Raw genomic sequence first — 24,874 nt, forward strand, 5'->3', positions numbered from 1 at the left:
CTTCAAAATGTAAAAGTCAAAAGTATAATTTTATAAAAAAACAAACAGTTTGTTCGTAAAAAAAGCTATTGTGATATTCAATAAAAAATCGACTTGAGGAGTTGAACCGTTAACACAAATAAACTCGGTATAGTCTAATTATATACTGCTATAGAACTTTCGAATTTGTCTACATAGAAGATGGTTCCTTTTTATTTTTTTCAAGTAAGTTATATATTGTTGTACGTGAATTTATCGATCGATCGTACCTCTGTGCTCTATTGTTCGTCTATTGTCGAGGCAAGCCACAATAGGAATGCCAAGCGTAAACTCGGATGCGATCGTACGTACGCATACGATCGTAAAATATCTCGCCTCGTGCACAGGAATTCACAAAAAAATTTACTCTTACCTGTCGGTATCGCAACCATCCAAGAAGGGCTTCAAGCACGGCTCGTTCTGGTCGTGTTCCAGACCATACAGCTCAGAGAGTGAGAGTCGACCGTCGCTGTCACTATCCAAATGTCCAAACATCCACCTGACCTCGCTCTGACAACCGATAGGGAAGTGACCTAAAATTGTTACAATTGATACAATATCTTTCCCATTCTCTCACTAGACACACTGATGATCATGGTCACAAGTGATACAAAAAAAAACGCACAAAACAAGCACGCATATAAACGAGTATTAGCGCAAATCACCAGCTTATGTGAATAAAGAAGAAATATTACGTTGTTAAATATGTACGTATATAAATGTCTAAAACACATGTGACAATACATTTTTAAATTGTGCTCTAAATGTCCAGCAAATAAATCACTCCATTCACTTGGATGCAGAATCATCTCGTGACATTAAAGTTACATTTTTAAAATAAAACTAGTGTCAATGAAAAATCGTTTAATTGGAAAAAGATTAAAGCAAGATTACCGTACATTTTCCTAATTTCATCAATTTTACAAGAGAATTACCTAGTTTCGTCTGACTGTAACTAGAGAAAAAGTTATTAGACTATTGATATTATCTATATTATTTATAATACTATTTATCTCTCCAACTACGTTTCTTTATCTCTCTATATATGATACAAGTCGCATAAAATTAAAATTGATTCAAAACGCAAAGATAGTAGCTTCTCTATAATTATTACAATCTTTAGATTATCCTCTCGTCGTGGTTGAAACATGTCTAGTCAAACCATCCTCTCGATTCAAATGGGATCGTCGGCTGTACAACTATGTGTATAGATGCACTTTGTTTTGCCTTAGGCGACGTAATACCGTAAGATCAACATAGGAGCGGTATCGGGAGGACAATATCGACAGACAGTACCGCCTAAAATAATCGCGACGTACCTAGGGCGGGAAACGATTCATTGTACTGGGACAATTTCGAACTGGTACGAAACTGATTGTCTCCAAGTCGAATGGCGTGTATTGTCGGTGCTTGGAAACTACCAAGTAGATCGTACGTCGCAATGTCCATCCTCTTCTCCGAGGACAATTAGTCTCTCTTGTACGCTTTGCAGAATCTCCAATGTCCCGGGAACATTTCAATACACTTGAAGCGCATCTAGCGTGGTAGTAAGCGTCATCGCACGACTGCTTAATGCACTTTTAAATGTCTATCGCGAAATCCAAAATGTTTGACTAAGATGTGTAACCAGTTTTTCCTTAACAATAACTCGGTGATGTTTAACAACAAAATATTTAACAATAAAAATTAAATTCAGCAAATTAAACTTTGAAAACACACATAATACGGGTAACAAAAGTATTATACAGTTTTTATAAATAAATTTGAATTAATAAAAAAACAAAAATTTAATTCGAAGCTTAATTACAGTAAATAATTAAGAAATTAAATTAAAATTTTTTTTCTATGAGAAGAAATTAATATAAAATTTGAAAAAAATTTACAACTATATAATGATTGCGGAATATATTCCAAGACTCTGCATATATGTCGAGCGTATTTCTGTCTCGCAAGCAGCCGGCATCTAAATGCTGAAAAATCTTGAAAATTTCGCTACAAGTTTTCTCTTACCTTTAGGCTTGGGATGTTGACGACGATGCTTGGAGTCTGCCATCACGACGGAGAACCAATCCAAAAGTCGATTGGCCATCGCAGGCTTGGATGACGACGGGCAATCGGTATTTCTGGATGATGATTGCACATTGTACATCGTTTTCAAGGGTGACTGGGTTTTGTCCGGCACTTCGTTGCTCATCAGATGCTTGTCGTCATATCTGTTCGAGACAGCGAGACCCTGCAATATAAAACACATATGTTAGTAATGCATAAAACATGTACATATCTGAGTATGAAAATATAAATGCAACATATAAAAGAGCATTTGATTGCGTGCCAATTGTTATATAAAACATTAAATAGAGAAATAAATTGAGCAAAACAACCAATGTTATATATTACGGAATTCGTATTGCGCTTTGGGGACAAAATGTTATTACTTCAAATTTCATAAATTTTAAATTACAACATACAGTAATCGTGTATCGTCACCGTAATTTTAATTTAATTGATCGAGTTTTGCTTTTAGGCACAATTGATTATTATTTGGTTTAAGTGGTTAACATTTGTGATGTTTTATTTTTCCATATAATTAAATTTTGGTCACACGTTTTGAAATATCATAAATAAAATATCATAAAATTTTAAATAATTATACATATTTTATTACATTTTTGCGAATACATTCATACACGTAATCCTTTTGATTCTTACATAAAATGAAAAGAAAGGAAAAAATGTGAATAATCCAAGCAAGTCTTTTGCTACTTCAAAAAATTTCGTAAATATTTGATTTATATATTTTTCATAACTTTAAATGCATAACTCACTTCTTTTAGTCGCATCGAAAAGTGGTTGTAAAATTACTATTCTGTTCGTAAAATTAATAATAATTTAATAATTACTGCGGGCGTCCATAAACAAAAGTTTGCTCGTACAAAGCAATCGTTTCGAAGTTGTTTATAATGCTTTGTATTTCTTTGGTTCAAATGTTGGTAATATCAACCAAAAACATAAATGCAATAACAGTATAAATTAATTCTTGGCTAGTTATCGGAGAAATGTTTTATCAAAATAATTTTTCCAGATACAAAACAATTGAGAACGGCAATGCGCGGTAATTAGATCCCAAAGAATTTTTATCTTCATGAATAATAGAGTCGAAATAATATTTTGTTATTATTATATAACAATTTGTCATAATACAATAAATGCAATAAATATTTAATTTAAAAAAATTAAAAACTGTAATAAGAATTAAATATTATTAAAAAGTAACTTACATTCAATGTTAATTAATTTATTAACAGATGAGAAATAAATGATATCAAAATAGAGGATATCGAGCCACACTAGATGTTTATTACTGATTACACAAATCATTAGATTCACATTATTTTACCGAAGATGGTACAAATTGACCGAAACGTCTGCATCGAATTCGCAAGCGAAAAATTGTTAAACGTATTGATATTGCAAAAGGAATATTGTATAATCAACAATAAACATCTAGCGTGGCTCGATATCCTCTATTTCTCATCTGTTGATTATTTGTTACGAGCCTGTACAACTACATATCTAATTTTTAAATTAACTTATCTTCTGCTTTCTCGAGTACAAATAAACATTTATGTAGCTCATGTGTAGACGGATATCTGTCTATTAGTTAAACATCTAAAATTTTAGCCAACTTGCGAGTTGCAGACCCAGTTCTCTCCTTGCAAGCTTAACAAGGATTCAACAATTTAGCCAACAAAGTTTATTCATTTATCTATTTAGCAATCCGTCATATGTTACAACTATCCAAGTAATTAAAATTAAATTGTCTTTAGAACGATATGAATTTCAAATCAGGCTTGCAAAATAAATGTTTAAGAAATTAGTGACTACGTGCAACGTTTGATTAGGAGTGTTCGTGAAATTTCTAACGACGCGTGGACCAGCAGGCTAATAATTAATTACATTACCTGCAATCAGTTCGTTAATCAACGCTCTCTACTGTCATTCCCATCCGGCCGCGCCTACTGGCAGCGGGAATTGTTGAATGATCTCTCGATTGCCAATTCGTTTAATCATATCATCGGCTTCTCACTCACACACGCCCATTAAACTTCAACGGCTAGATTCGACTAATTACGACCAGACTGACGTTGATATACGTGCGACGTACGGGCAAATAATTCAGCAATGAATGTTTCGCGCAAACTAAAAATCGTATAGATTCAATTTTTCGATAAAAATAAAAGATAAAAATCCGAGAAAACTTATCAAAATCTAAAGACATCGAAGCTGAAGTCAGGAAATACATTTTGAATCTCAAAATAATTTATGTACCAAATGTTGCTGTGTACCTTTACCAGAACGAGAGAGCATTTAAAAAAATAATTAGCCGCGCGTGTTGTAAAAAAGACATTGTACAGAAAATGATGGAAATGATTGTATTACGAAAGCAAGCGAGACACATGTAGCAGGCGAGGTGATGGTGCGTTACATCAAGACAAGGCGGTGTAATATTATTGAGCCTGGTTTAATTACGCGCCGGATGTGACTCAAAGTTTCACGTTAACTTGTCATAAAAGGCTGATATACGACGCTAGGCGTAATTAATAATTAGGAAGCAGCTTGTGGAGAGCAGCTTTCAGTTGAATCAAATTTCATTTTTAAACTGGAGTCTATCGCGCGTGGAATCTCTCTCGTTACATTCGCTTCGTTTACGTCGCAGCTCGCGTCACAAAGCGCAGTACGATACTAATTTTCCTCCTTAAAAGCCAGAGGGGAAGGGAAAAGCGATATCAGGGAGCATCTTCGAAATGTATACAAGTTTTGCGCGTGTATACTCGTCTCGAACAAATTCAACCGGTGCTTTTATCTGCAACTCTTTATTGACATAAAGTCGATCTTTTTCTAGCAAAAAATTAATTAAACTGTATTCTTTTTTACAATTCTTATATATTTAATTTTAAAAGATAAAAGAGACGTGATTCAAATTCGGCTAATTCTATATTACAGTACAGTACGTTCAAAATTGTCAACAATTTGCAAGATTTATTTTATCAATAACAACTAATCGAAAAATTCAATTTAATGGAGTTGAACGGTGTGAATTTCGAGATATACAGAGCAAAATATGTGCTCTTTTTTATCACTCTACTTTTATCACATTTCTAAATTCGATAGAGATTCTTCTTAAGAGGTAAAATTCTTAATTTATTCTATCTAATTCTAAAATAGAAGATATAAATAAACATTAACTTAGTTTCCGTTTGACGAGAAAGAATTGTGCGCAACATTTTTGCGGGATCATATATTCTATTCTCCAAGTGCATCCTCAAAATCAATATGCCGGCCGATCTCGCAGCATTATCCTTAAGGGCCGAAGTAATTTCGCTCTATGTATCCTTTATTAATCCGAGAACCCGAAATAAAGATTGATCCTGCCTCCTCTCGTTTCGTTCTTACGTATAAGAGCGGGGAAATCTAAATGTCGAGCTCTTTACGATGTCGACGAGTATCCCTCGAGTGCGCGGCTCGCGTCTCATTGGTCGGGTATAACCCCATGGTGGTGGCTCTTTCTCTCTCTCTCTCTCTCTCCCTCTCGTATTTTCGAGCAGCCCAGACGAAGCGTCTTTCCATCGATCGAGGGAGAGTGCGTCGCCAGACGAGGAGCCGTATAATAACGTTACCTTGCGCGAATGTCGCGCAAGACCCTCGCAACGCCTGAGTAGCACGTCTTAGTGTCGACAACGACATATTCCATGCTTAACTTGATCCACGACCGTACTGCTAATCATCTGGTCACGATCCGATAAATATTGCAAAGTTCACGATGATAATTCTGACTTGTGTGGAACAATAGATGTAATCGTAAAAGAATAATGTGCTCTGTCACAGAAATGTCTAAATCTACATTTCCGCAAATATATCACGAAAATTGCGTTATCATGTTTTTGCATTAGAATAACATATTTCTCTTAATTATACATTGCTCTGTTCAAATTAGTAACAGTCTCCGCTAATTAATCGCGAAAGTTAACTATTCTAATTTAGTATAGTCTATTTATAACATTTTTTATTAATTAACCCGTTGAAACTCGTAATTTTCTGAAATTTTTCATAGCTTCAAAACAAAAAAAGTGGAAACAATTAAAGCGCAAATAAAAATATACATTGAAAAAGAGTTTTTAACTTTCAAATAGTAAAACAATCCAAAGTTGAAAAATGCTCTGAACGACATGGTCAATATATATCAAATAATGATGAAAATATTCATATAATAAATCTTACGTATAATTAGAACAGATCGACTCAGATACTAGAAATGTAACCGTAAACAGAGACTTCAAATATGGAGAAAAAATATGCAGTTATAAATAAAAAAATACATTACAAAGATGTTTTAAAACAAGAGGTCAATTTGATTTAAAAACAAGATTTTATCGCGAAAATACCACTCTTGAATTTAATATGTAAACGTAGAAAGTTACGTTGTGTATATTACACAACGCAAACTAAGGAAAGGTCGAGCAGCATTATCGCTATCTTCGAACTCCGCGCATACATCGACGATGTACTCGTAAGTTAATTTAGCATGGCGCAACGTAGCTTTAACCCGATATTCACGGCTGAGCAAATGTTACAAAGCACAGGAGACGTAACTGATACCGGGCTAGCAGAAGCCTGAAGTACCTCGCAACCTACAAAATTAATTCTCGCTGGGTCAGAAGCGTTGTAATATTAGTAACAATACGCTACATGCAACGAGATCTCCGTCTCTTGAACTTATGCGTTTTATCGACCTACAGTCTTTACATGTAGAGTTCATAAGGATCAAACTATGGAAAAAGAAAAAAAGATATTTTGACGACGTCGACGACGGCAATCATAAAAGCTTTCGAAAGATGAGTTTCAGGAATGCTATCAGATATGAAAAAAAACTGATCACTTTGTGCATTGCATCATAAAGTGACTACTTTAAAGGTAAAAATAGTCGATACACCCAATCGCCGATAATGTACAAAACAAAAAAAATAAGTTGGCGATCTTTATTGTTAGGATCTCGTAAATCCATGTCATGAATTTTGCTATAAAATTGGTGAAATGGTATAAATAGTGAAATAGTGGTATCGTGAACAATAAGGTTTGCAAAATTTTCACATCGAATATATGTATACGTATGTATATTTAAAAAATAGTATCTGTAGCCTTATCATTTTCCGTCGCACTTTAAGATTTCTTTTTAATGTATCGCGAGTCAGACCGCGATTATTATCGTAAAATGTTTTATGCAGCTCTAATTCGACGGCGAGTCTATTAACCCTTAAGTGAATAGCCATTCGCGACCGTCGCAGCTGTAGATTACTAATGGCCTTCCATCTTGCATGCAATCGTAAATGTCCATGAAACTACTAATCCGGATTATATGCGCAATAATTAACGCATTCGATAATACCTCCAGCTTTATATCGTAATCTGGCGAAATTCCTAACCAGAGCTTGGCTTCACGATCAATTAGTTGGTTTGCATAAAACTTCGGTCTCAGGTGAATTGATGCGGTATGCGTTGTTTCCTTATTGCATCTTCTAATATAATCAAACTGAACAAACAACAGAGATATTCGCAAAAATACGTCCATGCAGAAGTAATGCGTAACGAATCAAATCGGTCGAAATTGCGATTAAAATTTTGATTTGTGAAATTAATTTGCGAAACAAACTTAATAGAAGTGCATGATAAAATATTACATTGATATTCCATTATTCAGTATATAATGCTGATAATATAATATCTATACAATGGATATAATCCTCGTATTCGTTTCGAGCGATTATTCCGAAAACTGATAAAATATTAAAGTATTGAAGTGCTATTCTATTAAACCGGCACTATTGTTACAGAGATAATGATATACTCGTTATCATATTTTCGGATAGTCATTGAGAACAGATTGTGCAAAGTGTTTGAGAAACAAGCGGCCAAAAATTGAGACAGATTCAACAATGTTGGCGCCAGAAATTTTCGCCAGAAATATGACAAGGTTTCTTGCCGGCAGAAATCAAACAGAGATTTACAATAGAATTTGATAAATACGGTAATATGATAGTGGATGCACGTCGTTGCGATAGATCGTAGATGTTAAAATTTCGATCGGTACATACCACAAATCAAGATAACGCCACGATGAAGCTGTTACTAAAGAAAGATCACGAAAGTAGCATGCGCACGCGTCTAAAGCGGAATAATATTTTTACTAGCACGTCGGGAGAAGTCCTGTCCAAATATTTAGACTCACTTGGCTAGATAATTCGAAAGAGACCTTTGTCGGACAAGACAATAGTGAATTCTGAAGAATTTTTCTACTAGCAGTGCCTCCTACTTTTAAAACAAAAAATATTTTATTTAACGCCGGCTTCTTTAACTTTTAACCATCGGCGAAACTTTCGAGAAATGCGGATGATGCCGAACATAAATACATTATCGGGGGCAACGTCGAAACGTTTTCACAGTGTACACAAACAATGTAGAAATATCTATAAAATAGTGCGGTAAATACACACAAGTGGAAAATATAACTGTAAATTAATTATTGCGTGATGCATAGCGTAATCACGGTTAATTAAGAGTTAATTTAAGAGAAATCTAATAAGAGAACGGAACAGTTACTTCGCGATTTCCATTAGCCGCCGGCTATTGAAGCGGGGCAGATTTACGGTCTCTCCCTTTCGGTATTCCCTATTTTTCTTCCATTAGACGCAATCCTACGTTGAATGTTTTCACTACTATTTGCACTGACGAATATTTCTTCATCGAGATATAGTTTCCGTATATTTAATTGTACGTGGCTCGCATCTTTTCTCAAAGAAGATGTTGGGCACGCTTAGAAAATATTTTGTGCCACTAATGTCAGGAAATCTTCAGAGAAAAAAAAAATTTATTGAACGCAAATGAAATTAGATTGGAAATTGTATTATTCGTGATGGGCAAATTCCACGAAAATTTCCATCTCGAATCAGTTGCACACTTGTATACGCGTGGTCGAAAAATTCCGAGAATCGAAAGGCTCCTTTGACGAATGAAACGACAAAGGGCGCAATTTGCAAAAGGTTACGCATAAATAACTCTTTTCAAAGCCACCGTTGTAATTCGCAAGAGAGAAGAATTTATTCGGGGCGGGGAAAAGCACTCGGTGCCATGGTCCATGTTTATTTGCAAACGAGAGTTTAAAATTGTGTTTTCCGTGATGGAGTAAATGGTCGAGGTTAACGGCTACCCGAAATTTAATTCACGAGATCAGCCGGCGGATATATATACGTGTTCGATTCGTATATCGCCGCGCATTTGCATCGGCATGTAGCGATAATTGGGTAGGGCGCGCGGGAATGCGAGTCCAAATAAATTAGACCAACTTCCGCGCTAATTCGCTTCGCGCAGCTATAACGCCAACTGTCATTAAAATAATGTGCCAATCAATCGGTTGTCAGCTTCTGGAAACTTTTCGATCAACGCGTACGCACAATATGCATTTACGTTTTACAATGTGCACAGATAAATGGTATTATAAAATATGGAAATTGTTTTATAGAAGCCGTTATAGAATTATATTTGTTAGCCAGCATTAAACCGCAAACTTATTGGTCGCTAGATATGCACGGGATATATAAATCTCGCATCCATATTTTTCTAAAATAATACTATCAAAATTACTTACGGAATGGTTAAATGCAGCGTGAAATATACCTTGAAATTTTCTCAAAATAAGAAAATTAATCCAGAGCAAGTTTTACAGTTATGCACAATTAATTGAGATAAATATTTTATATAAAAGAAATCGTAAAAATGGAGTAATCCGCAATGGCTTTGAACTGATTTTTTTTCAAACAATGTCCGACTTCGATAAAGCTTTCAGAGCATTTCCCATTTTCCGGTAAATGAGAATATTAGAACGTAAAAGATTACAATACATAAAAAATGCATTTCGTGGTTTCCATACTATAACGCAAACAAATTGCAAAATGTTTCCACAAACCATCGGAAAAAAAAAACTCAATACCATTGCGATACTAAAATGCTATTGCAATTGTAAAATATACTGCCACCTTCGCGCGAAGCCTTCTTTAAACAGTTATTTGAAAGAATATCCGGTGATTTTCTAGACGTTAGCGTATACGCGAATGTCTTTCAACATTTATAATAATGGTACAACGCATTCTGCAAACAAACCTCACTTAAACTCATATTTAAGATGCTTTTTGTATTTATCGGCGAACGGGATAGAAACGGTAATGCACGGGTAACAGGATGAAGGATATAGCGCGAGCTGTAGGCGATGGAAGCTACAATATTGGACGTTGCTTTTTAGCGCAAGCGGCTGCGTTCATAAATCCCCTCGGGAGATCATAAGATCGCGAGAATGGGGAGAGGCGTACAAAGGAGGTGAATAATACTCAACGTGACACGCATAAGTGCTTTACATCGAGCAAGAAAGCCATACAAAAAGCGGTTATATCGTGTACAATTTAAGTAATTGTATGATATAAGCCCGGCAAAAAGAAACGCAAGAGTAACAAATATTGAGAAGATCCTGGATGTAGGAAGACCAATGATGCATTCGAAAAGCCGCCCTCTTTATACATCGCTATAAATATCGTTGTAAAACTGATAAAACGCGCATCGATCGAAAAACCGTGAATAAAAAGATTATCGCATCGTCTTGCTACAATTCTGCGTTCTTTTATGCAACAATGAAATATAGATGTGAAGAAAAGTCGAAATTAAGTCTGGATAACGCAAGGTTTTGCTCTATTTTGTAGGCAAGTTTGCGATATACAAAGAAATTCTGTAATCTCAAATCTCTTTTGTAATGGTAGCAGATTTTATGAGAAAGTAGAGAGAGAGAGAGAGGAACATCGCTCGAAAAAAGCCTTCACCACACTCCTGACGATCCAAAAGACGATCCTGTCTAATCACGTTGATTTCACGCGTGGTATGATACGATTTAGATTTTAAATATTTTTTTCACATTTTTAGACAAAAGATTTAGACTAAACTCCATTGCAATTGACTTTTTCGAGATATGTCGTATGAAATTCAAGCTGTTAGTTCACTTCGTGAGTGCCAGTTTCGAAATTTGTTCCCATTGACGAGAACAGTGTCGCATCGAGGGCGAAATTTACTCCGTTATTACGTCTATCTCCGCGACCTTGTAATTTTGCGCGCCGAAAGTAGCGCTTTCTTGAGGTTGGATCGATAATCGTCGACAGGCGAGAAAGCGTGGAGGTATGACCCCCCAGAAAGAGAGCGCCGTGTGATTTACAGGAAGGGAGGACTCTCGCCTCGCTTTAGTACCGTAAACGTGATATGTAGACTCTTTGTTCTTAACGCGAACAAAAATACAGTCTGTATTCTCTTTAGTCTGCTTTGTACTCAGCCTGTTCCGCCTTCGCCGAAATTCCTTTGCAAATAATTGTGTACTTATCTAGCGATCAGCCATAAATTTCAGACATTTGTATTTATTTCGTCAACACTTTCCAATTTAAATAGATTTTTCCAAGTTTCTCTTAAAATGAAACAACTTTTTCTATCTACTCTTGTGCAAAAAACTTTACAAAACTTTGCTGTCCTGTGAAAGAATTATTTTATAAATCTGTAAAGAGTTAAAAATAACGAGCTGCGAAGGTATAAGGTACGAACTCATGTTTCTTCCGAATTGCGCGTATGTCAGAATCCATTTGTATGGGATTCCACGGCGAAGAAAATGCCCTCGCTATTCTTTAGTCGAAAATTGGAATGTTGTAGATAAATCACAAGTTACGCCACAGATAATTTGCCTACTGTATAATATTTTCTTATATTCTCTTAAAAAGTAAAGTTGCTCTACCTCTTAATGTTCTGAAAATACAGCTAGAAAAATATAGCTAATATTGTGCTTTCCACAATTGTGGAAGAAAATGAAAAAGAAAACAGCTGAGAACAAGTATGCGCATTTTGTGTCCAACAAATAGTGCATCAAGAAATATAACGATTACGATTACACATCACGTATATAAGAATAATTGTATCATATTATACGTATTGCGTATGTTACACATGCACGCTATTACGTATATGCAATAAAATATATTACGCGGCAAGAAGAAACACATTTTTATTCAAAAATTCATAGCGCATAAAATATGATAGAGGTAAGGGGATTCTACGCGATATTTTCACTGCCGTTTGTAGCGATGTCAAGAGTAAATAAACTCACCTTGCCGCGCTTCGTATACTTGAGGTACTGGTAGTGATGATTGTCGTAATTGAAGTCGCGGGGCGTGAGAGTAATATCGTGGTTGCGACTCATCTTACCCATGAGCGTCTTCTTCTTCTGCATCTGCATCTTCTTCGAGTATGTTCGCAGATCGGCGACTGCAAAATTTATGTCTGATTAATGCACTTTTCTCGGCATACACTGATTGCAAGTCGCGGCGAAATTACATTTCGTCCCGGTGCGCACAACGTCGAAAATACTTGGTTCGTTAGCCCGAATCAACTCGAGCGTACGACTACCGACAAATTGCACGTCAGAAATCGAAAAGCCGGCTGCACTTTTCAACAGCGAGGCACTTCCCTCCCATCTCCGTGGCGGGAGTGATTTTTCCGCCAAGTGTACAAAAATCCTTGGTTTGTCGTCGAATGCGGCACGAACGACGCGAGGAGGGACTCTACTTCCGAGTGAAATGTCATCAATTTTTCCGGAAAAACAGAATAATTTTTACGCCGCAGCACCCGACTGTTTAAAAAAAGATTTGACTTTAAAAAATGACGCAAAGCAATAAAAAAAAAAAAAAAAAAAAAATAAAAAAAAAACACGTCCCGTGCAGAAATATCTCAAAGCATTGTTGTGTCACTTATCACATCGTTTTCATTTTAAACCTTTTCAAGTCTTTATTAATTTCTTGCCTTTGCTAGGCAAGCTGCTATCTGCCTGAATCATGTTCGGGAGAAAATTTAATTTGACCGAAAACTTCATAATTGATAACGCTCCATAAACGTGCGTTTTATCTGCAATCATTTTTCATCGAATTTCCCAGACTCCAATGAATCGTTCGGCCGCAAACGCGATACTCCTAACAGCATGTCTCGATAATTGCGTTGATATTCGGCACGTATGTGTTGCGAACTGTTCGATCGTGAACGTGATAATATTTTATTGTTTCGCGTCAAGATTTACAATGCAAACAGTATGTGAACGTGCGCGATGTTACGAAATGACCGATAAAAACCCCGCCTTTACAATCAATGAAATTTACAAATTAATCACCACTCATTAACCATGGTTAAACAAGCTGCCCGAAATTAACACTTGTATTCGAACACATTTGTCGACCGTAATGATTTTTCGATAAAGCACGAAAGACTGTATCTCGATACAACTCGATAAAACACAATTACCGCTCACATACGCCAACAAACCGACGAGAAGCTTTAAATGTGATTGAAACCTCGCTTGTTGACATTCATTAATATCAACGAGTTAAGTAATGTCAGGTATTTTCTCCTTTAGTAATTTTAAATATTTTCCTGAAATAATTTCTTTTGTAAAATAATAAAAATTAATACATAATAATATTTAGTGCTTGAAATATCTATGACTAAAACTTTTATATTTTAGCGTTTGACTCCTGAGATAATATCATTAAAATCGTATCTATCGATTAACTATAAATACATTTATTCTCCAAATACTTTTATATTTAAAATTATTATCTAAAAGATCGTATTTACCAAGCTCTCTATTTCTCATCAATATTGCATAATTTTTTAATAAAGTCTTTATCTCAATCTGTGATAAAAGGAAAAATACCAGAGCAAAACTTCTGGAAATATATGTACGATTATTGCTTGAATCTATATCTAAAACATAAAACAGACTTGCGTATACATACGTTAAAAGCAAATAACAAATCGTCGATTCGCATCAAATTCAATCAGTTCTGATGTTGCTTATTCCTCCGATTCAAGGATGATTCGCGATTCGCTCAACGTTTGCCGAAGTACATCGCATTGTATGCCCAACACACAAAACACACACACACACACGCACACACACACCGATATTATTGTTCTAACTACCAATTATGAATATTCATGGAAGGTCTGCGTATCGTCGAGGCGGAGGGCGTGATGCAAACACGGCCATATCACTATTGTGAAACTCACAATATGTATATTCCAACATGAATATGCTTATAAATTGATCTCATGCATCAAGTCACAGACTCGTTTTACAAGTCGTCACTGCAACATGTTTTTATTTCCATCGCGACGAGTGAGTTCGATGTTCCGTACGTCGTTGCAAAAATCTTCGCTGTTATAAAATCTCTACAATTCCAACCCGTTTTCATGATTTCTATTTTCCATTCGATTACTTTTTGTTCGCATGGCGTTATCTATCTACATGCCACGAGCAATCATATTTAAATATTAATTTCCTTTCCGAGAGAACAGCACAAATGTCGTAATATCGTCGTAATAATTTCTAGTTATAATTACATTTGTGTATCATATTTTATTGGAAATTAATATTAAAAATGTCTTTATTCAATACTGTCATTAGATCGAATCTTAAAAGAAAACTCTGGTAAGAATTTGACTACAAGTTAAAAACAAATCCAAATTTTATAATAATAAATAGCCGTATTGATCTACCTTTTTGTAGTTTATATACTTATAATTTTTATAAAAATCTCTCACAACAGACAAATACGTTGTAAACATATTTTTCATCATACTACACTTTCCGTGGAAAAATAAATTTATATTTTAATTGTAATTTATTTTTCACTAACGCCAAATATAGTTTGTAGAAGAGATAATTAAAAAGAAATTTTTTGATCAGAGAATATTAATTCCTGAGTCTTTTGATGAGCAAAAGAAAGATAAAAAATATAAAATATGGAAAATCAATAATTAACTCCGACAGACAATAGTTTTCTCTTCTTTCTTTCTTTCTTCCTTCTTCTTTATCAGTAGCAGATGTTTCAGCCTTAAAAAACTGCACATCAGAGATGGGAAAATATAATCTTTACAAGAATCGTTAACCTTCTTATTGAAATAGTTTGAAACTCACCAAAGTTTTCCTTTAAAGCGTCCGAGATTAAGGCAATGTCTCGGTTTAAGCTCGATTTGCGCGAGACAAACGTATCACTTACCTTTGCACGGACAAAAACCTTTGCAGGCGATATGGACGGAGGTATGGTGAATGCAGTTGTGGTACTCGAGTCGACATGGCGAGCTATACGTGCGATTGTCGCTTCCGCAGAGGAACGTAGGCTTCACCACGGGACATTCCTGGCACCTGTAACACAGGAAAAACACCGACGAGCGATTTAAACGCCTGGCTGTCGACACGCGCTATGTTCGTAGAGACCAGTTCAGCAAGTGAGACAAAGGACAGTCTGTCGAGTGTTCGCGCGCGCGCGAGGGAATATCGAAATTCGATGCTCTATGCCGTACACACAGTGCCGCTTGTGAATTTTGTTAAACGACGTGTCACTGGATATCGAAAACGACAAGGACGATGACGTAGCTCTCGCGTACCTCAATATAAAACTCATAAAATCTCTCGTGAAAATTTATGAACCCTCGCAGGCGCCTCATGCAAATGTACTTTGATGCGCAATTGACTAGTTCTCGCTGAGCCTTGCGCAGGGGCGCACGCTCGTCGCGCGAATTCACGACGTTTGCACGTCGTTCAAAATGTCTATCACGACTGTCTATCGCGAACAAAAGACCGTCGGTAATAAAATAGTAATACCGCGATCAACGGATGATTAAAGTTTGAGAACGCGCTACAGTACGTTAGAGATCAAAGGCATCGCGCTTCGCAGACGAGTACTAATCGACGGACGCTCTTGAGAGCGTCACGGAGAGAAAGCTGAAAAAGTCTCGACTCTTGCTCGTTCCGGCGCGAAGCTGAATAATGAAAAGCCAAGGATGTGCCGGGGAGTCAATTACAGATATGGTCGGGTTTAATCTCCAGAATTGCTTGCCTGCCATCTAAGCGCACCATTGTACGCATTATTCTGGGCGCACTCTCACTTCGACTGGTGTTTCACGGCCGCGTGCACTACCCCCCCCCCCCCTTATCTTTTGTTCTCCATTCATTATGCCAGAAAATTTTCCAAGCCTCACAAAATCTCATCAACTCAAATGTTTCGAATTATAAAAAACAAGATGTTTTATTCCAAGAATTTTATAAGTTTACAGAACATTCGAGCGGTATGCTCGAGGGATTATTTTAACCGATTATGCATTTCAACAACTTGTACATTACGCGCTTGTAATTCATAAATGTTGCGTGTCTGCGCACATTCATTTCTAAATCTGTGCTCGAATTTACACTCGATATAACAGAACTTACTTTGTTCACTAGTGAAACAAAAGGAAAAAATCATTTTAGAAGCGCAAAAGAAGTACTAAATGTTTCAACAGTCCTGTCAAAATTGAGGTAAACGCGAATTTTTCGAACATGTCTTGCGTGCGTAAGTCGAGACGCATAATATGGGGAAGCGGATAAACTGCAAAGCCGCAGAGACAACCGAGATACGCGAGGTAACGTAGACAGTGGGGTTCGCTTCACCTTGTGATAAAGGAGTTAAACCGGCTTAATTACCACGTTACTCGGTTTAAACTAATTATGCGTTTGCGTTGCGCGCGACCGCAAATTCTCGAAGCAGAACGTACCGACGCTATTGTGGTCGAATCTACCTTACCAGGGAGGGCGCGCTTCGTGGAATCTTCGTTAGGAGAGAGGTTCGGTATCACGAACAATTACGGATCAATATTAATCGTTTTATAATTCAACAGGCAATTTCCAATGTGCTATCATGGTCGACGCAACTGTCAGCTAACCGAGTTTTAAAGAAATTCGACTCACGTCAAATTGATTAATTTTCTTAGATAAATCTCTTAAAATGAAAATTCGTCTTGACGGTTGGACGATGAAATACCACGTGGTGCGCGCGTGAAGCGAAAGCATTAATATTAATTAATAAATTTATATCATTTTTGTCAATGTCCTCTAATTACATCTGACATTGATCGATAGATCGCGACTTACTTTGCTAAACTGCTAAATAGTGAACCATTTTCCGGGAAAAGTTAAATCTCGATTGCAATCGTTGAAATGTTCGAATTTTGATCCAGCGAAACGTCAATGGTTCTGTTCGCCTAGTCTTTTGCGACGAAATATTCAACGAAAGAACAAATCGTGTCAATGGAAGAGAGGAAAGGCGTGGCGGGTAGATAGTAATGCACATGCCAATCCGCCCTTAATCCTTCGCCGTTCGTATCGAGAGGCTAGCTGCCCGAGCGAAGCTTGTGAGAAGTTGGAAACTTTCGTCAGGTGGCACTTGAACTTTATCGTGTCTACTTTGGATGTGCAGGATAAACCATTACCCTCTCTCGGCGATACTTCCACCAAACCTAAATCTAGCAGTTGAAACAAGATCGTAGGGCTGCAACGGAGAACAAAAGAAAGTTTTTTTTTTTTAAAGAAAATAGATGTTTCTGGTGAAACTTTACGAAAAGCTTGACAAATCTTTCTGGATCCTGGAATATAATGTTACACATCTGCATGATTACGATGAGTTGTAGTTGATTATGTAATGTAGAATTAAAGAATACTACACGGTAATATTTAATCACTCGTCTCGAAAGTTCCTTATATACAATTTAATGAAATAAAACTATAGATTAAACTTTACCCGCGCTTATTATATTAATATTAATTAAATCAAATTTTTAATTCTTGAAATCAATTAAATGTACGATTATTTGCCATTATTAAATTTTACTTTTGGTTTTGTGTATTACTTTTTATTAATTAAATGAAAACATTCTCACGTTATCTTTCATAATAGTTCGGTATGGCACTACTAGTGATGGATTAAGAGGGAGGGAGAGAGAGAGAGAGAGAGAGAGGGGGGGAGGGAGGGAGAGAGCGCTTCGATTCGCGAGGAATAAATAAAATTCTCCTACATATTGTATCCCTAATACATTCATCACTCGTAGCATGCATATCTTCTGCTGTTATCATACCGCCATTGTCGCCATTTGCGATATTTCCACGTCGTCCACACCCCGCGATCGTTATGACGCGATATCGCTGTACACACAGAAAACAAACCTGAATCGCACGATGATGGGTAAGCAACAGAGACAGAAAAACAGTTATAACATTATACGCGTAGCGAGCCTGGCTTCTTCGATCTCGATTCCGTTCGCGCGTTTTCGCTGCGTTACGCCCCGCTCGTCCGCGCTTATATACGCCCTCGAACTTTTGATTTACGCGGCCTCGATGGAATTCCATGAATGCGAAATGTAATCCCCTACATCCCCTCCATCTCTTTTCCCGGCCAGTTACCTCGGGCCATATCACCACCCCTCATCCAATGTGAAACTTTGCGTTTCAATCGTGCCCTCGAAGTAACAAACGGCGGCAGCTGCCTACGGGAAATATATTTTCAGCGAAAGGGTGAGCGATTTATTTAGAGAAAGAGAGAGAGAGAGAGAAAGAGAGAGAGAGAGAGGAAGCGACCAAACGAAGCGAGCACGGGGAAATCAGAATCTACGGGAGTAGACCTATGACCTCGCGAAAAATCCCTGAGAATTACTACAAAAATGAAAGAATGGACGTTTATTACGCTCCAGATGCCAATAATCTTTTAAAAGTGTCGCAATAATATTTTTTTAAATACACTAAGAATAATTTAACTTACATTGAGATAATAAAATAGAACAGCCCTACAGCCCTAATATTCCTACGATGCTTTTTATAGTTATTTCTCCATCACTGACTACAAACGAGATCTACTTTCGACATTTTTCAAACAAAGCCTTTTTTAGAATGAGTAATACAATTTCCAGCGATATAAAATTGTATGTATAATAAATAGGTTAACTTAGTTACTTGAATCGTAATACTTTTAAAATATTCTTTTTATTATATTCTAAAATTTTCATGACATATCTCAGATATACGTATCCGACACACTTAGAATTTCACATTTAGAATATCCATTATAATAACATTCTTTTCGCCATATTATATATTACATATTAAATTTTTAGTACTCACGTGTATACTTATTACATTCATTTGTCGCAGTTTCTCATTTATCACAGGAAAAAGATTCAGATTGCGTCATGCCACGACAAAACTCAGCCATAGTATTTCTGCTAAATGGAATGCACACGCTACCATTCCTATTATATAACAGAGACATTGTGTAATATGCTTCTTGTCACGTGTTGTATGATCTCAAAAGCATCTACATTTTTATGTCAGCTTCAATAAATTGTTTGATACTGATTGACTCTTGAATTGCCTTTCTACAACAATCATTTTCTCGAATTTGTTATTGAAATATAAGTTGTGCAACGTACATTAAAGTTACATCGATATTGTGACATGTTTTTGAAACATTGTTTTAAAATATCTCACTGTAATCGAGAAATGGTTATATTATCAACTGCAATATCACACAAAAAAAGATATTAAAAATTGCTACATGAAATGTTTCTTTACGGCTTGATGAGTTAATTGTATCACATATCATCGTGACATAAGAAACTTTCTTTTTATTACATTAAAACTCTTATTTCTTAAACCCTTAAAAAAATGCGCGTTGGTAAGATAGAAGACTCTTTAGAAAATAGATTACATCAACTTAACTTCTTCACTACAGAAATATCGATTGTAAATTGGCCAATGAGTCTGCAATCGAGAGGAAACACGTTAAACTTCATGAGCGCTCTGTACATCGACTTTAAAGCTTCATTCGCAGGGCTTTGACGAAGACAAAGCATTAACTTGCAGCGTAGCAACGTAGGAAAGCTGACTAGCAAAAAGAATCCCGGCACTCCCGAGCACTCGGGTTGTCTTTGTCAGCGCGGGACGATTTTTCTTGACGATCGACAGGAGGAGTCTATGCTATTAACGACCCGCCGAACGTCGCACGTCGGAGATTGAAGCTCGTAATGAACGAGCCGACGTCGTCGTTGTCGTGACGACGGCGGTGCTCATAGGATCCATCGGGCATTTCCGTTTTAATTGCGAGACCAAATCCGGCACTGTTTGCTTATAATTAACGATACGCCGAAGCACTTTGCGAATTAAAACTTTTATCGTTATTCCCTTTCTCTCTTCTCACTTTTGGTCCACATCCTTTCCATTTTCCATGGATCTCGATCTACTTTACTTATCCCTGCCTTCCCTTCCTCCTGCTTTTCAGCCGAGTAATCAGTTCTCGATACCATACGCGAATCAGCTTTCGCTCCAAGAGCGCGCGCGCATTGAGTGAAATCTATTTTTCAATTATTGAAAATTCCCACAATCAAACTTGATAGAAAGAAAAGAGGTGGCGGTGAAATTTTTGCGAAATTAATTGATTTCTATCCAGAAAGTAAAATGTGAGATTCTCGTTTTCTTCAACCACAAGTTTTATCGGTGTGGTTTCACGACAATTCTTGCAAATACAAATATTTATTCGGTCATTTTATTCATTTTGTTCAATTCAAATTCGCGTATTTAACGCAAATTTTACAAAATCAAATATTCAAATTTGTTTATTCCATAATTGAAGCAAAATTTAAACAACTAGGCCACACAATAATATACTTTTTTTAAGGTAGGATAATTATATAATTGTAATTTTTAATACAGACGGACGTCTGTAAAGAAAGAGAATGATCGCGGTACAAATATAGCGAATAAATCTGTCGTATAATATGCAATTGTATAATTTTCGAAAGATTGTATAAATGTTGTATAAAATATAGTTTTGTAGATAAAACAGCAAAATACTCGCCGATTGGAAAGGTTGTTGAAAGTGCATTCAGGCACAAAAGTAAAGAGCATGAAATTTATTCAGCAGTTTATAAGCCGTTAGGTGCTTCGTGTTTCGATAGAGGAAAACTTGGACATAAATTGTTGTCCGTTCTAATGTATACGCGTTTTGCCAAATACGAAAGTACCAATTCGAAAAAGAAGCTTCCGAATGATTTGGTTTCACATATAATTACAGATGGAAAACGTTCAACATCTTTGATGCAACACAGAGAGCATTTCTTGGCAATAAAAAGACCGGCCAATAGGAAGATCCGTATGATGGAGAAGACGAGAAGGAAAAGGATACAGAGTCAACGAGATCGTCAAAATATATCGACTGTACGACCAGCGTCCAAATCCAAATCCTGAATTAAACATGAGGAAGTAGCAGTCATTCCGATCGGCGGTAACGGAATGGGATGCATGGGACGATAGAAACAAATGGAACGCGTTTCTACTTTCATTGTAGAAAATTCCGTTTCTGAATCCCACCGTGACTGCAAATCAAGCCGAATCCTACTTACATAACGGCTATTGATAACTGGTTTGTGTAGATTCGAAAATCGACGTAAATGTCGAGAAGTGACTTGGTCCATCCTTCGGAGGAGCTTTCATAAAAGCGAGAAAACTACTGTTTTGAACAGCGGCTCGTTCGTTTGGCGAAACAACTGAGATAATGTATAATGCAATGCAAAATCGAATTACATCATCGTGAATTAATTCAACGTATGCAACAATCTGAACGCAATCGGGACGAATAATGAAATCATTAACAACCTCGCACAACTGGCTCGAAGAATTTGCTTTCTCACCTCACTAATTACGACAAAGGCAAAGGCGTGTGAGACGAATGGCAGCAGCAGAGGATCGTCACAAATAGGACAAGTGGCCGCCGCGCCTTTGAATACACGCTCTGCAAATTGCAGCCAGCAAGTCGTACGCGCTTCTCACCGGCGAAAAAAAGATTCTCCCGGTGCAATCCGGTTTCGAGATGGATTTAAGTCGGCAATGTTATGCGAGTTGCACCGAAAACTTTCGACTTTGATGCAGCTTCTTAATCAATTTAGAACTAATTTCTTCTTATCTAAAATGTCGAGATACCAATAACTTCTGTGTCAGAAAAGATTGAAAATAAAGAGCTTTCCGCGAAGATTAAGATACAGATAAATTTATTGTTTACCATAAAGTTTAATCGTTCTCTTTAATTCAAAAGAACATTTCGAAAAACACAAATACTATTTAGAATTTTATTTCAAATTTTGATTATTTAACTAACCATTAAAAATTTATAAAGTCGATATTTTTCCTCACAGAAAAAATGATTTCCAATTCGTTAAATAATAATGATCAAATGTAAAATCAAAGTTATGGTAGGATTGTAGACGTGACTCGCGATCCGATTATCTTTCGAAAAAATGATTTAATGTATGAACGATGTTGTTAATTATACAAGATACATCAATCATAAAAATAAAGAAGACTTTTTATATGCTCATTTATCTTTCAGAAAGTATTCCCCAATGTACACAGCTCTTCGATCAACTATTCTGAAAAACCGAAAATAAATTTGGACCGAAGGAAGAGTCAAATCGTAAATGCGCATCATTGGAAAGCTGCAAAAAAGATGCTGAAAAGTTTGTTGAAGAGTTGTAAGTTAATGACGGCTCCTTGTCAATAGTGTTTTCACGCAGTTTCACACCAAGTTACTCAGAAAGTTGCCACGAGAATTTACGATAGGCGACTTTCTGCAATCCGTGAGAAATAAATTTTAATCCTAAAACTTCTGTGAACGCGATAGATGTATTGTAATACGATGAATGCGCGATATCTTCGCATCTAAGAAAACTAAACAAACCGGAGTTGTAAGAATTACGGAAAATTCTCTTTAAAATGCGAGCGAATAATATCACTAAGACTGCGTTTTGCGTGTACTGCGTAATAATATGTAAATATTATGCAAAAGTATAATTTCGGGAAACATTAATGTTGATACTATTTTGCGAACTACTCGCTGTGACCTGAAATGCAAAACGAGGACACCTTCCGGTGCAGCAAAGTAATTTTAGATACATAATAGGAATTGCAAATTTCACGCGTTTAAGGCCCATCCACCGCCAAAAACGCGGTAGGACCTAAGGTTCCGGCGGCGGATGGGCCTTAAACGCATCAAGTTTTTGTGTGGGAAGATTGGGAATATACCAATGCTTCTCTCTACAGAACTCTACTCGGCCCGAATTTTCAAGCAGCGTCGCTAAATGTAATAACATTCTCAAATAAATAAAATCAATATCTGTAATATATTCTTAGATTTAAATACCGATAAAAGTTTACGCGCAAGCCGTTTCCTGCAAAATACACCCCCCGCATATTAAAAAAATATTATGGTGGCATGGTTTCTTTATAAAAAGAATTAATTCTTGAAAATAAAAAATAAAAAAACTTTTCCTTATAATATTTTTATCGATCTCTAATATGGTTTTAAATATGCAGCTGGGTCACTGCAAAATATATTTCATAAAATAAGTGTACTATGCAATATTTTGTGCACGCTCTCATAGGATTCTTTGATCCTAAAATTTAATGCACTGTTCCATCTCATTTTATCCTATTATATTATACTATGTTATATCATATTCCATATTATTATGATAACTACTGTAACAGAGGAATAATATGGGAAAAAAAGCTACCGTAAGAGAAAATGTAAATGTAACACGTAAAGGAAAGATTGTTCACGCGCTAGACAAGCGAGGAAATATCGAGCGAATATCTCAAGGACGTGACGGTAATTTTACGAAATTCTGTAGTATCCCATTTTGTATGTCGAATGTAATCTTTTATCATGCGCGACGAATTTCCTAGGGACACGACCGAGCCTAAAAAGGGACTTGAGACGTTCTTTACTCTGCTCGCTCGTGCAAATTTAAGTAGGAAGAAACCTTCCGCTGTCAGCCTTCGACTCCTCGCAACCCTTTTCTTTCTTTTCCTCCCGCCTCTTTTTCCGCTTCCTCTCCCTATCTTCCTCCTCTCTTACTTCGGTCTATTCTTTCAGAGTTTTTATTCCCCGTGGAAGGAGTATTAGACGTCTACAGTTCTTACACGTGCCGTTAACTCCTGTTTGACGTGCCAAAAGCGAAAAGCAAACATAATGGTTTTGTACAAAAGCATTGTTGGTAAAATCAAATTTCGGAGATTATATAAAATTATGAAAATTGATCTTACACTGCGATTGATGAGACTGAACAAAGCAAATATGTCACTTTCTTACTACAGTACGCTTCATAAGATTTTTAAATATCTTTGCAATTTTTCAAAGTTTGCCTATTAATATTGATTCATAATTTTAAAAGTTATTGACACACATAAATGCACAAGCGGTAGGAACTGCGTAAAACTTGTGTGAAAAATTTCATCGCAAGTATTTCATCCCGTGAATAAACATTGCCTGAATAATGTATTAGCTACAAACATAGAAATAAGTCGTAAATATTAAAAATCCGGCAGAATATAATGTATTATTTTTATAACATAAAATTTTAAATATCTACAAACGTACTGTAGTATTATATTTATATGTAATAGTGTTTTATACGCGCAAAGTTAATAAATAACGAAATTCACGAAATTAAAAATTAACTAATAATTAACTAAGAATGAATCAATTCGTTGACGACAAGAGAAATGCTAGTTTGATGAAAGCTCACGTTTTACGTATCTTCAAAACAGATTTGTGTTCGTAATTCCTGAGCTAATGTTGAACTAAATGCGCTTTAATAACAGCCGTCTGAAAGTGCAAGACACGCGTCTCTGAAAGTGCGATGACGGCGAACAGTGTTTTCAATTTCGCGCTCGAGAGACTTTATTCTCGAGGGAAAGGTGTTCGATCCCGCGCTCTTCCAAAGCGCAGTTGCGAGGTCCATTTGACGCATCGTTTGACAAAGGAATAAAAAGAGTCTTTCCCATTTCTATAAAAACGTTATAATCGCAATTAAT

At 36.3% G+C, this 24,874-nt stretch overlaps 1 protein-coding gene across 2 annotated transcripts in view; it reads right to left on the reverse strand.

Annotated features, from left to right (window-relative positions):
• The window catches only part of Cow (Proteoglycan Cow), an 82,056-nt gene that overhangs the window by 3,369 nt on the left and 53,813 nt on the right, over positions 1-24,874 (reverse strand). For both annotated transcript variants that reach the window (XM_012369504.2, XM_067348792.1), the window contains 4 exons: positions 15,201-15,346; positions 12,257-12,414; positions 2,029-2,251; positions 392-551 (listed from right to left, as the gene is read on the reverse strand). In XM_012369504.2, the coding sequence (XP_012224927.1) occupies positions 392-551; positions 2,029-2,251; positions 12,257-12,414; positions 15,201-15,346 (687 nt within the window). The remainder of the gene's footprint in view (positions 1-391; positions 552-2,028; positions 2,252-12,256; positions 12,415-15,200; positions 15,347-24,874) is intronic.

The sequence above is a fragment of the Linepithema humile genome, chromosome 2 (genome assembly GCF_040581485.1).
Source record: "Linepithema humile isolate Giens D197 chromosome 2, Lhum_UNIL_v1.0, whole genome shotgun sequence".
Classification (NCBI taxonomy): Eukaryota; Metazoa; Arthropoda; class Insecta; order Hymenoptera; family Formicidae; genus Linepithema; species Linepithema humile.